The 14336-nt window shown below is 36.4% G+C and overlaps 1 protein-coding gene across 1 annotated transcript; it reads right to left on the reverse strand.

Annotated features, from left to right (window-relative positions):
* Nucleotides 1-1357: 1357 nt before the first annotated feature.
* LOC117717551 (keratin-associated protein 19-5-like) lies at nucleotides 1358-1546 on the reverse strand. Its single transcript, XM_034514786.1, has one exon. It carries the CDS (start codon nucleotides 1544-1546, stop codon nucleotides 1358-1360), a length of 189 nt encoding a protein of 62 aa, XP_034370677.1.
* Nucleotides 1547-14336: the final 12790 nt, after the last annotated feature.

Here is a 14336-nt window from a genome sequence, read left to right on the forward strand (position 1 = left end):
CAAATGTTGCGGCAGAGTAGGGGTTGTTTTACAAAAAGAAGGAACAAAGGTGGGGATTATGGAAATGGGATTGTTCTGGGAGGATTTTGCAGAACTAGTTGGAATGAATATGATACAAATACATGGTAAGGAACTATCAGCAAATTAGTACAAATATGCTCTTAACATTTCTTTTAATTTAGTCCCTGATTTACTGGGCCCATATTGTACATAATATATTATCACATTATATAGAGTGCTACCATGTAGTACTGCACTTTCTTCACAGGCAACTGAGTACTACAGAATGCTACTATGATATTATATTATGTGTGTTTGTATGTGCATGTGTATGTGTCTGTGTGTGTGTAATGTATGTGTGTAGTGTGTGTTTGTGTGTGTTTGTGTGTGTTTGTGTGTGTGTGTGTGTTAGGGGTTTCTTATCTCCACATGTGCAAAGGTCAGAGAAAGGCATACATACATACTGACAGACATATTCCATCATCCTTTGCCTTATTCTCTTGAAACAGTGTTTCTTACAGAACCCAAAATGTCCTGCCTTGTTATACTTGGTTCAGTTTGGTTTGGCTCAGTTCAGTTTGGTTTGGTTTGGTTTGGGTAGGTAAGCTGACCAGCAAGCTCTAGAGCAGAGGTTTTCAACCTCACCAATGCTGCGACCCTTTAGTACAGTTCCTTATGTTGTGGTGACCCTCAACCATAAAATTATTTTTTGTTGCTACAACTATAGATTTTCTGCTGTTGGGATCATAATGTGAATATCTGTGTTTTCTGATGGGCTTGATTCCCTTCTAAGGGCTTGCAGTCCCCGATAGAGATGCAGTGCTCTGAAGCTTCACTTCGCCCTACCCCCTGACCCATCACTGTGATCATAAATGTGCCACTACACTGGGCTTTTACGTATGTCCTAGTGATTGAAACTCAGATCCCAATAGTTGTGCAGTGAACACTCTTCCACCTCATCCACTGAGAAATCTTTTTAAGTGGTTTCCTAGGTAAGCTTATGTTAGCGTAAACACTGAAAAAAGCCTGCTAAGTATGTTACCAAGTATATTACAAAAGGGCATTAATATAAGAGCCATAAACACAGTTATAAGTTAGGATAATTTATTGCAAAACACCAAAAAGTCTACATTTAAGACATGACAGAAGAAACATCAGGGGAAATAAAATGGAGCATTACAGGACGTCAAGCACTCCCTCAAAGGTGTACATGCTAAATGTTTGTCTCAAAGGCTTAGATATTAAATTGTTTTCTTTTTGATTTGGTTCACAGTAAGCATGTTCATTTAATTTAGTCCTTGTATGAGTTTGGGGTAATAGTCTTATGTTTAAGACGCTGGTTCCTCTTGAATGAATTTCAGTAGAAGCTAGAGAATCCATATCCTCCATAATAAAATGGGCGGCGGTAGCCATACCCATATCTTCCATAGCCAGAGCCAGAACCATAGCCTCCAAAGCTACAGCCACAGCCAAAGCCATAACCACGGTTTCCAAAGCCATGGAAACCAAAGCCCAGGCCTCCATAGTAGCTGCCGTAGTAACTCATGGTGTCAAGAGTGGTAGTTATGGTTTTCTGTGCAAGGGAAGGTCTTGAGTGTGAGTGTGAGTGTGAGTGTGAGTGTGAGCCTGTGCAGGCTAGGTTTTTATACGTACTCTGGCTGGAACGGGTGACAGGTCATGCACATATCCTTTCTTTGTGTCACTGTAGATGTTATTTGTAATGTAGCAACTCATTGCTCTGCCATCTCCTGACACACAAAGGCCCTCATTCTCATTAAAACACTTGAGATTGCTTAATGTTCTATTTAAAATGTCCTTGAACTTATTGTTTTGCTTTTATGGGGAGAAATGGCTGAATAATCAGAATACACGCTCTTCAAACAGTGAATAAAATGCCTCATTACCAAGAGTATTACATCATCTACATGTGGTGGGGATATTTTGATATATAACTAGACATTTCTCTTGCTCTGTTGCCTCTCAAATTGATAACTTCATCTCTAACTATACCCATGGCTATTCGTTTCAGCACACAGTTATCAAATCTAAACATATCACAGAGCAAACCTATTAATCAAGAAGATTACTTTTTAAAAATGCCTAGATTTGTGCTACGTGAAAATTGTCTAATTCACAAAGGCTCCGTCACCTGATCTGCACTTTAGATCTGGAATCACAAAAAGAAAAAAAATGTGTCAATGTTTGCATTTTAAGTACAATAACCTTTGTAATTGTCCTATTTCATACCAGCTTCATACCTTTCCACCATAAAATATAAAGCAAGTGAGGAAATTGAGAGTGTGAAATTTTTCCTCTAAGCAAGCTCATCAGAATCAGCCCACGAACTCCTATCTAACACTGTTCAAAATGCAGAACGCACTTGCTTGCTTGTTTCACCTGTCCTGCTGATTTTCTTGTCTGTGCCTGTGTGACTTCCCTTTCCTTTATTCCTTGGGCTTTCTTTCTAGTGCCTACCAGGAACATGCAGGTAAAGGGATAATGATGTCATATGCTTTTTTATTTGGATTCCTGTCATTTACTTCAGCCAGTTGCTTTGTTTGTCTCTCTCTTCTTCACTTTGCCCCATTTGGATCCCTTCATCTCTTCAGTTCATAGTCTGCCCATTCATCTCAGACAAATTCGACCTACTCCCTAACTTTATTAAAATGAATTTAGCAACATGCTATTCTCAAAATCTTATGCCAATCCCAAGATTCTCATAAACATTTAAAAATTAGGTTTCTTCAAGGCTTATGAAACGAATACATAATGGTGAAGTGACACAGAATTGTTACACACATGTGAAAAGAATGGGGCATGGCTCCATTAGACTCTGAGCTCACAACATCACTAGCCAATTGAGGCCAAGGATGAGAATGGTGAGCACAAAGCCAGATAGGACAAGTAGGTCTGGACTGAACACAGTCAGACTCTGTTTTAAAGCAAATACAAAACCAGGTCAATTTTCAAATTACATTCCAATATTATGGCTAAATTTTAATTTCAGCCCATGTTAAATTACCATGAAAATACTTGCAAGCTTGTATTATAAAGTGTCCTATGTAAACCCATTTTGTTAACAGGCCTAACATAAAATCATAAAACATAACAACAAAAACTGTTGAAATTTTTTTCCAAGAGCTCTGAGTAATAATCAGATGGTATGATGCGCACCCCGTATTAGGACAGCTAGTTAAGTGAGAATAAATACTACAGATGTTCTCATAAGATTTCTAGAGTTTAGTTCAGTTACACTGCATGAAGCTTCATGTAGCTGCCTACTATACATTTCCTTCCTATCATTTAGTATAGTATAGCTCTGAGCTAGAGGTCACATGGCCAAATAAATTAATTTCAAGACTATCTATGACTAGAAATCAGGGATTATAGAATTAAAAAATCATTGATGTAAAATAGAACTCAAGACAATATAATTTTTATTAAGACTTTGGCAAGTCTTATGTCATATTAAATGTCTTGTGACTCCTTTCAGTGGTGATGGATAGGTTTCCTGGGACTGGAAATGAGCCACTGGGAAAGACCAGCTGTAGCTTCCTGTCTCTTGAACTTTTGCTATAATATTTATTTTTTCATTGACTTAATAAGAATAAATTGTATCTTCAGAAGAAAAACAACTGCCTTTCAAATAAATGCTATAAGAGGGATGAACAATAAGATCTATGAGTAAAGTTAGGACCACGTTGCAATGCCACATTAAACATGTTTAATGGAAAATGATTATAGAGATATTTCCCAATATAAAATATACTGCAGAAATTTCAGATGAAAAATGACTATCTTTAGAGTGAAAGGAGAAATAACTGTTGTGGTAAAATATCCAATATTTATGGAATAACTCTAAATTACTATTGAACAGCTGTATGTACCCCAACAGCTCTTAAATCTTATGCCAACAAGCTTATAAAATGCATAATTCATCTTCCCTGCTTGTTCTAAGTGGGAAATGGATTAGATATGATGAGACCTCAGAGACCCTGGATTTTTTCAAAGGCTTATTCTCTCAACAGTCTTAGGTCCCAACTTTGTTCCAGAAGAAAATTAAGTGAGATGGCAGTCTCTAAAAGCACAATTTAGTGTCACATTCAGGTGTGAAGAAAGTGACACAAGACAGGCCTACTCATACCATGGGCCACCTAGATTCCAAAGTCATGTCCCAGGTCTTTAAGACTGATGCCAGAATAGCTCACTGCAAAGAAATGAGGCTTGAAACTGAAAAATATTTTAATATCTTTGGTGATAATATGGTCAAGTTTTGATACTCTGTATAGAATATTCATATATAATTATATTCTTGGAAATATCAGTAATTAATTTTCATGATATGTGATCATTTGGGCATCATGACTATGAAAAAGTTAATAACATCTTACCACTTCTAGTTACAACATGCTCTATTTCAGTACAAACTTGTTCTCTATTTCTTCAGGGTTTCCACAAACTATATTTACTAATAATAGTTCATGTTTTTTTCTTATATAAATTTCTAAATTAGTTGTTTTTAAACTTCCTCATATGTGACCCTTTAATAGAAATCCTTATGTTGTGGTGAACCCCAACCATTAAATTATTTCATTGCAATACTATAACTGCATCTTTGCTATTATTATGAAGCATAAAGTAAATATCTGATATGCAGGATATCTGAAATGTAATAGCCAAAGAGGTCACAACCCACAGGTTTAGAACCACTATTCTAAATGCTGAAGTCAGCAATATCAACATATAAATTACCATGAACTTATAGACTGGAATTTGAAATGAAATTTCATTGTCACTGAATGAGTGGTTATCAAGGGTGGTACTGCTAGGAGGTGTGGCCTTGTTGGAACAAGTGTTTCACTTGAAGGTATGGGCTTTTAAGCTCTACCCAGTATGGAAGAATCAGTTTTTCTCCTGGCTGAAGTCAGATCAATATGTAGAACTCTCAGTTACTCCTTTGCCATGTGTGCATGGTAGCTGCCATGCTCCCACCTTGATGACAATAGATAGAACCTCTGAACCTGTAAGCTAGCCCAAATTAAATGTTTTCCTATAAAAGAGTTGCCTTGGTCATGGGGTCTCTTCACAGCAATGGAAACTCTAACTAAGCACCATATAATAATTTTTAGTAGATTCTGGACTGAATTTGTTATTAGTCCATTAAGAATCTACCACATAACAAGTGTTCAGGAAGCCCCCCAAATGAAGTAACCGACCTTTATTTATTTCTACTATGTACTTGTATCTTCAGCATCACACAAGTGTAGTTGCCACTTGGAAGCAGTAAGAGTCAGCTTTCCCTAAAAGTTCACTAAGTCCTATAAAAATAGTCTTTACCTAAACCAAAGATGCCCTTTCTTTTCAGTTCCTTACACAACATAGTCAGGAGTCTAATTTCCAGTAAAAGTTTTTCTATACCTTCTATACACCCAAACACAATTCTCTAATGCAGCAATTTCTCATTTGCCATGTTTCATACCAAAGATGGTGGAAAGTCTAGAACTCATTTGGAAATAAGAGTGATTATTGTTATTTCCATTCACAGACAGGAACAGATTGGCAGTGTTTGTGGGGATCTCAAGTGCTACAACATCAGCCCAATCAGTACAATCTCAATGAGCAGTGAAGTCATTAGTAATTTGATGGATAAATATTAGTTTCACCACAGAATCCAGAATTTCATGGTGTGCTCTGATGCTTCTACAGTCATCAATAGCAGACTTAGGAGAACCTCTTATGGAATGAAAGATGATGTTAGAAAACCATACATAGTCAGAACTAAAAGTGATGTTTTCTGTTTCCAGGAGCTAGAAGTTTATGAGTTATCCAGTAGAAATCACTTTCATTTTTTTCACAATCAAAGCTGTATTCCACATAAACCAAAGCCAAATCTTGTTTAGGGGATTCTGGAAACACAGAACTGAAGGAGTTCACTGTGGGCCCAGCTGAGCTTCCTGTAGCTTCTTGCAACCAGGGTATGTGAGTTTAAGCAAAGGTCGTCCATGTTTTCCTGTATACTAACTCGTAGCTGGCAAATGACTTTCAGCCTCCTTTAGAGTTCAAGAACCAAATAATGTTGACATACTTCAAGTTCATTTAAATCTGAGGCTTTTTTAATACAGTAGAACAAAAAGTACATTTAAACAATTCTCTTAATTAGATGAGATCCAATTAAGGAAGCTTACATTTTTAATCTGGTTTGCCTGCTGAGCTTGCTTTCCGTGAAACCTATTCTGCCAATAATGTGAAGCGTTGATGCACTGTGTAAATTCAGATGTGACTTAGCTTCCCAGTCCATTCTGTACCAGGCTTCAGAGTACAAGTATCCCTCTCACCACAGCATCTCAGTTGTGTCTCTCTGCTCAGTCCTTTCCTTATTGCTTATATTTCACTGAATCAAATGATTCTCCCTTCATTAATGTGCTATGTATTAACATTTTAGTTCTTGCAGAACTGCACGGGCAACAGGAGTCCCTATAGATTATAATGATGGTGGAAAATTTCCACAAGCTAGTGATTTCAAACCATCATAAGACCCTGACATGCTATATTGCCCTTCTCTTTGCGACATGTTGGGAAGATGGTGAACAACTTCCTTGTACTTCCTGTTCTGCAATAGTATAGCCTCATGATTATGTACAACATGAAAAGCCTGAAATGAGAAAATGACTATCTCATAGGTTTATTGATATACTATTCTATAATGTTTGTCCTCATTGTAGAATGTGTTTCAACTTGCCCAAAATGTCTATAGTAAACTAGAGTGCCACGTGCGATCAGCAGCCACAGCAGACAACTTCTGCTTCTGCCTCACTGGTTGCACCATTCTTTTATGCTAGCGTTTGCTGTAACTTTGTGTTATCTTGTTCATGGTGGCCTGCAAGCATATGGAATCCCTGCCTGTGCTATTAGTAGGTAACCGTAAAATGACTGTCTATGAAACAAAAATTTTAAATCATTAGGAACTACAAAGATGGAAAAACATCTGGGATGGTTTTTGCCTGTCACCTATTTTCAATTTCACTATAGTGACAATCTTGAATAGCAAAAGCAAAGCAGAAGTAATGAAAGAATTTGATTCATTGAAGATAATGAGATTAATACAGTTTGAAAAGGACTATACCCAGGTATAGAAAAATTTCTCAGGACCTGGATTAAAGGTCATGTGCAGGAATATATCTCTCTCAGCATCATAATAATCATAGCCAAACAAAAATTGGTTAGGGTATTATTTATAATATGTTCTAATTAAAATAATTATATAACTTTCCCTCTCCCTTTTCTCCCTCCATTCTAGATACCCTCACTTTAAGCCCTCATATGTTACCCCCATTCTTAAGTTAATAGCTTCTTTTTTTATTATTGTTACACACACACACACACAACTTGCTTAGTCTGTTCTTTGTTGTGTGTATATGGTTTAAAGGCTGGTCTAGTCTGCACTGGAAAACCTCTAACTGGGTTCATCCCTAGAGGAAGCTAATTTTTCTTCTCCCAGCAATCATTGGTTGCTGTAGTTCTTTGTCCAGTGATGGGACCCCATGAACTTTGTCCCCTTCCATGTTAATATGTACTTTGGGATTGACATTTTTTTTGGTCTTTTTATGCATCTGTTTCTAGGAGACAATGTTTCATAGCAGACTTCCTAGCATCCTGACTCTTAATCTTTCTACCCCCTCTTTTATCTTTTATGTGCTTTTCTGACACACAGATGCAGGCATTGTGAAGTAGAAGTATCTATTGGCAGGCTGGGCTCCCCATGCATCATGTCCAGTTAAGGTTTTCAGTAATGCTCACTTACTGTAAACAGAAACTTCTTTGATGTGTAGTGGTATCTACTCTTATGTATGGGTGTAAGGATACAATTTAGAAATTTGCTGGGGACCATGCTGATCTACCAAAGTATATGATTTTTTTTTAACTCAGGTCCATGCTTTCAGTAGCTCCAGAAAGTTGACTAGGTTTCTAGTACCAGGCACTGAAGACCTCTATGTCTTCAGTGTTTGGTGTCTTCAGCCACAATGGCCCACTCCTTAGAGGCATCCAAGGGTCAATAGTCTATGCTGTTTTAAACTAAATCTAAATAATGTCTACTTCTTGATATGCTGCCTATTTGGTATAAGCAACTACTAGTATTGGTTTTTAAGTTTTACTGTCTGAGGACGATTCGGTAGGCCATTTCTATCACTGAAGAAAATGTGATGCAATTTAGGGAGGATTGCAGCATCTGACACTACATCAAATAGCTGCCTGAGGCTGAGGTGATGTCACCAAGCAGTGTTTAAATGACGCCTAAGATTAAACCTTCAAGAAACTTGTGCACAGTTTCAAAGGAGATGCCAAGGGCAAGGAGACTGCAAAACAATCAAGAAGTCTGTGGCAGAGATCATAAGCATCTATCCTGAATATATGATTGTAGAATTATATAGGTCCTGTAGTTCCTAGAGCTCTAGATAATAAAATAGAAACACATAGCTGAAGAGTAGTCAAGACAATTGAAAACTGCGAAGAAGACAAGTCTCCAGACATATTAAAGAGAAAGACTTAATAAAACATATTGACTGCTCCTCATCCCACTCCACTCCCCCATTTCCAAGCGGATAGCCCTACTTCAACCCCACCATCCCTCCCCACTTCCTGAGGCCTCAAGTCTCTATAGAGTTAGGTGCATCTTCTTTCACTGTGGCCAGACCATTGGTGACTCAGTGTCTGAGAGATCTCGGGAGTCCAGGTTAGTTGAGACTGCTGGTCTTCCTATAGGATCACTCTCGTCTTCAGCTCTTTCCAGCCCTTTCTTAATTCAACCACATAAAGCACACATTACACACTTGAATTTCAGCCCTCCATTCTTCAATTTTCTTATATTTTTGTAATTGTTTTTCCCTTACATCTCATTTCAACCACTTTACCTTAATTATAAAGAATTTTGCTGTTTGCTTACTATTCAGCAAATTCATAGAAAAGACTGGGTTTTAGTAAGTCTACTGATTTCCTAACATGCTTCAAGTCCTTTGCTTTCTATTTCTAGAATATCATTCTTATTCTGTGTTATATTTCATTTTCTCTTCCTTGATCAGTCATATCTATTTATATGGAATCTATTTTTAACAAGTCATTAACATATAACAATAGATATTTTACATATCTTGTTTATTAATTCTATTCAAAGTATAATTCATTTTGATTCAGGTTCCATCAGGATATGTTTTCCTTGCATTAGAAATGCTTTAAATATTTTTCATAAAAGCTGAATATACTGCAATAGATAATAAAATTGGAGATGCACACCATATTTTTTGCTTCATGAGCACAATGTACATCTGTCTTTCTCAGGAAATACAATGGAAAAAATGATGAAGATAACTTTCAATTTCCCATTTGCAAATGAATCAATTTATTGTTTAATTTGAATATTTCAGTGCCTCTACTATTGCTATATTTTAATAATAAATATCCTGATTTTCTTCTAGTTTATTCCGAGCCATCAGAAGAAATAAGTAGCTGTCCTATTTAGTAACACTTCAAATATCATAATTTCATAAAATTATATCTTTCACAGGATTGGAGCAATTTAGACTTCCTACTGGAATTCAGTGTTCTGTATGAATTCAGAATACCCCATTTCTACATGGAATTGACATCATTGCAAAAAGGTGCTCTCAACTCACTCTCATGTTTCTTATTTGACTTTCTCTTTCTTATTTGACAGATATCAGTATTTAACTTGTTTCATATCTTTTGTAGAGAATTTTTATTTGGAGTTACATTTAAGAATCATCAAACTAAGTCTGACAGTGCTAATCTGTGCTTCTCTTCAAAATTTCAAAGTATGTAATGGTCCTCATAGGACCAAAGTTTTGCTCATTCATTTTTTTTTATTCTCCATAGTTCTCATCGTCTCTACAATAAATGAAAAATAATTAAGAAAAGTATCTCCTGAAGTGAGTAGAATATGAAATGACTGCTACACAGCACTAGTTCAATAAACTTTATTCTGAAGACACAGGTAAATATAGAATAGATTCCCTTTGTGTATATGTCAGAGTGTGAGTGCATAACCAAAAAGTACAAGTTAAAATGTATCCAAGTATGAACAAGAAGGAATCACATCTAAACATTAAACAGTTTTCATATATCTATTGAGAAAGATAAAATTAATCCATACTTTGGGAAGAGATTGTCTCCCAATCTCCCAGGGAAATTAAGGCCTTGTTTCTTTGCCTTTTTCCAAGCTTGGAAATGTCCTCTTGCCCTGGAGCTTAGGGAAGCCTGTTTCTCTTCTAGGTGACATTTGCCATATCCAAATGGCATAACCGCAGAGACCCACCTTCTTGCCACGCTGTCAATCTCCATCCCTGATTGTTTGAGCCCTCCTCTCTGACATACTCTCTCTGTTTCCTCTAAAAGGTTGGGAACCTCTCAAATGACCAGTATTGATCCAAGTTCTATTGAAGCTGCAGCACTACTAAGTAGAATGTATCACACTTCACAGCATTCAGCTTTGTTCCTCTATGACACTGAATGCCGAGTTACTACTGTGTGATCTCCCTCTCCAAGTGCATAAAACACGAGGCTTCATTATGGTCATGCTTCATGCTTACAATGATATCATATGGGAGTCACAAGGGATCCGAAGATCCAGTGTGACAATACCTCAAAAAGAAACACCCTCAAACTACCATAAAATTAATAATGTCAAACATGAGAATAGTGTGATTAATAACAATGTGCAGTGTCTGAGATCATAGGAGTTTGACCAGCTGTTCAGTACAACCTACAGGAACAGCACATATGTAGGAAAAAATAGGGCCAGCCAAAAGGACAATCACCACAACAGCCACAAGACTGCAGGTACAACCAGAGCCTGAGCCATCACTGAGGTGGCCAACACCAAAATTAAGGTCACAACATCAATGAACACAGTCATTCACTAGATTGGGTTGATAGTGGAGAAAAGGTCTTAAGAGTAAAAACTTCCCCAAACCAGTGTGTTTCCCTTCATCTCCATTCACGATGCATGACCCAGCAAAGCACAGGATCCTCACATGCTTTGGCAATAATTTCTGGTGAAAATCAGGACCATTATTTGCCCATGATTTTGTTACTTAAGGGCAGTTTTAACCACGTGTGAAGTCAATTTTTCCTTCAATTTGAGTTATTTGATTGCTACAACTATAGGCTTCAGCATGAAAAATTAAATCTTACTTTCAGAGTTAATGACTACATATTTCTATATATAAAATGTGGTATTTATATCCCTTGCACCTTATCCCTGAAGATGCCTGGGACTTTGATTAAACAACTGATATTTCTTTCATTTCAGCTAAGACAAATTTTCAATTTTTTGCCAATTATTGTGTTTGTTCCTTTTAAACCTTCAATAAATTAATATAAAAATCATGACAATATTATTCATACCTCTGTAAGTTTGAAGAAAGTACTGAATTTATTCAGAAGAAACAACATTTGATCATTCTGTCGCATGTGAAATCGACTCAAGAATAATTTATCTCCTTACAGGTTACTAAGTCAAATTCTAACAAACTATACTCAAGTATTATTTTAACATGCCCCAGCTTCCTTTTCCCTACCTCTGGAAAGCATTTATCCTTTAAGAAAAAGCAGCCAAGTGTTTGGGAAATTACAGCTGGAATTTAAATTTCTGTTTTGTGCTTCTAGCCTCCTACTAAATGGTTTTGCACTTCATGTATATATAGAATATTTTCTCTGCATTATTTCTATCAAATAATCTAGAGTTCAATCACTATTAGCTAAATTTTTATTAAGTACAAAATGATAATTCATATTTTGAGATAAATAGATGACTACTCCATAAAAGACTGTTCATCATTGTATCATTTGTAGTTGCAAGTGTATACACACATGTATCAATTTGCAATAAATGTGTTTCTCTCTCCTGTATGTGTATGTATGTATATATAAGAGTAATGTTACATGCACACAGGTTAAAAGTGAAAACATGTTCAAATAATTTATTTAGTTTTATTATTTTACTGTTAGTTTTTAGCAGAGGAAGAGCTATGTTGTACAAGATTACCCAAAACTAGAAGTTCTGGAGAATATTTAAGCCAAAGCTTTAGCACAAGCAGTAAAAAAAAATCAAGAAAACAAGAGGAGAGGGCATGGGATGTCTTAATTCATCTTAAAGTGTAAGACCAAGAAAAATGTAAATGTTTCCATGATAGAAAACTTCTGGAAAGAACACTGAAGAGTAAATATGTTGCTTTATATCACAGACAACTTTTGAATATTTCCAGTTATGGTGAAATATTCTATGTCCAATTCAAGATACTATTACCCAAGTGAACTATATTGGTTACTTGCCATTGCTAAGGTAAAAATACAATGACCAAGAGTACATTAAGAGGTAAGGAGTTTATTTTGGTTCAAGGATCCAGGGGATAGAGAAGCTATAATGGCTGGAAAAGCATGGACTGGTAGCAAGAGCAAGAAGCTGGACAATTACATTTTATAACTTCACAGGAAAAAGAGAGACAGAGGGAGATAGATGGGTAAATCTATAAAGCCCTGTATTAGCTGGTTTTGTGTGTCAACTTGACACAACCTGAAGTTATCACAGAAAAAGGAGCCTCTGTTTGAGGAAATGCCTTCATGAGATCCAGCTGTAAGATATTTTCTCAATTAGTGAGGTGGTGTCATCCCTGGACTGGTAGCCCTGGGTTCTATAAGAAAGCAAGCTGAGCAAGCCAGGGAAAGCAAGCCAGTAAGCAGCACCCCTCTGTGGCTTCTTCATCTTCCTGTCTCCAAGTTCCTGCCCTGTTGGAGTACGTACCCTCAACCTAGCTGCCTGGAAGTCAGTATTCTTCTAGCAGCCTTTAGATAAAGATGCAGAACTCTCAGCTCATTCTGCACTATTCCTATCTGGCTACTGCCATACTCCCACCTTGATGATAAAAGACTGAACCTCTGATCCTGTAAGCCAACACCAATTAAATGTTGTCCTTCTAAGAGTTACCATGGTCATAGTGTCTGTTCACAACAACAAAACACTAACTAAGGCAACCCTAACACCCACTTCTGGTGACTTATTTCAAGGTTACATATCCTATAGGTTCCATTACATCCTTAAACAGTGCTAACAAGGGGGAATGGTGTTCTAATGTATAAACCTACATGGGACATCTTTATCCAAACCTGCCACAAAATCTGACTAAAAGAGGTTTAGACCAACTGAGTCACTTGGAAACTACATTCGACAACCTGTTTGGTTCCCTACAGGTTGTCCAGTGTGCTCTGTGTTTTCAGCTTTGTGAGATGGGCACCATGGTGGGCGCTTTGGTGAATGCAGCTGTCCTTGAGTCATTTTTGCCTTGATGAGTAACTCCTCATCCATATTTCTGCAAGCAACTTGAATAAAATTTATTAGTTCTTGGACTTTGGTAGAATTCATACTTTTGGTCTGTTGTGGATACATGTGTATAGTAAGTATCTCCAAGGAGAATTTTTGTCATACAACATTTGTCCAATGTAGTTTTTAATTTCTTATCCGCATCACTGTGAGTTCTTTTAAAGGCTTGCTGGCTGCAAGTAAATATGGGTAAAATAAATAAATTTAGTATATCAATCATCAGCTAATAAAGCCCTAAATCACTTGTATAATGCACATCGAACTTACTGTACATGTAAGACTAATTAAGAGAGCACTATTGTCCAGGGAACCTGGAACTTCAAGAACAATAACAAACAGTGTTTGAAACTCACAAATTTCATAATGATTTGTTATCCTGCATTGTTATTTGTGACAATTGTAAACAGACACAAAAGCATCAGGCTAAGTTAAAATTAGATTATGACACATCAGAGCAACAGTGTTACATTGCAATAATAATTCCAAAAGTTCAATCTTCTCAGTTATTTTAACATATCTGCCTAGTTCCAGTGGGTTAGGACATTACTCAGGTCAGAACCATCTTAGAAGGAATATTGTTTGGTAAGCAAACTAAAAAAAAATCTTTGAAAACTATATTTTGGTTAAAGCTAACAGTTTATGGTGATGAGAACTTCCAGTTGTAGATGTTAAAAATTCTTATTGCAAGGGGTTTTCAAAAAGAACCAAAACTTTATATTTCAAAATATTCCAATTTTGAACATAAAAACTTTGTGAATATTATTATATGTTATTGTGAATAATAATTACATAAAATTATGAATTTTTATTTTGACTTTAGGATCTTGGGGACAGTGTCATTACACACTGGATGAAAATTTCATATGGCTTTACTAACATGTACCTCCATTTCTCATGCACAGTTACTAACAGTCGCAACTTCCTTATGTTTTTATCGATGTTTGAA

The sequence above is a fragment of the Arvicanthis niloticus genome, chromosome 12, assembly GCF_011762505.2.
Source record: "Arvicanthis niloticus isolate mArvNil1 chromosome 12, mArvNil1.pat.X, whole genome shotgun sequence".
Lineage (NCBI taxonomy): Eukaryota > Metazoa > Chordata > Mammalia > Rodentia > Muridae > Arvicanthis > Arvicanthis niloticus.

What these genes read in the sequence shown, in the direction of transcription:
- LOC117717551 (XM_034514786.1), bottom strand. Translation starts at nt 1,546, where the DNA reads ATGAGTTACTACGGCAGCTACTATGGAGGCCTGGGCTTTGGTTTCCAT.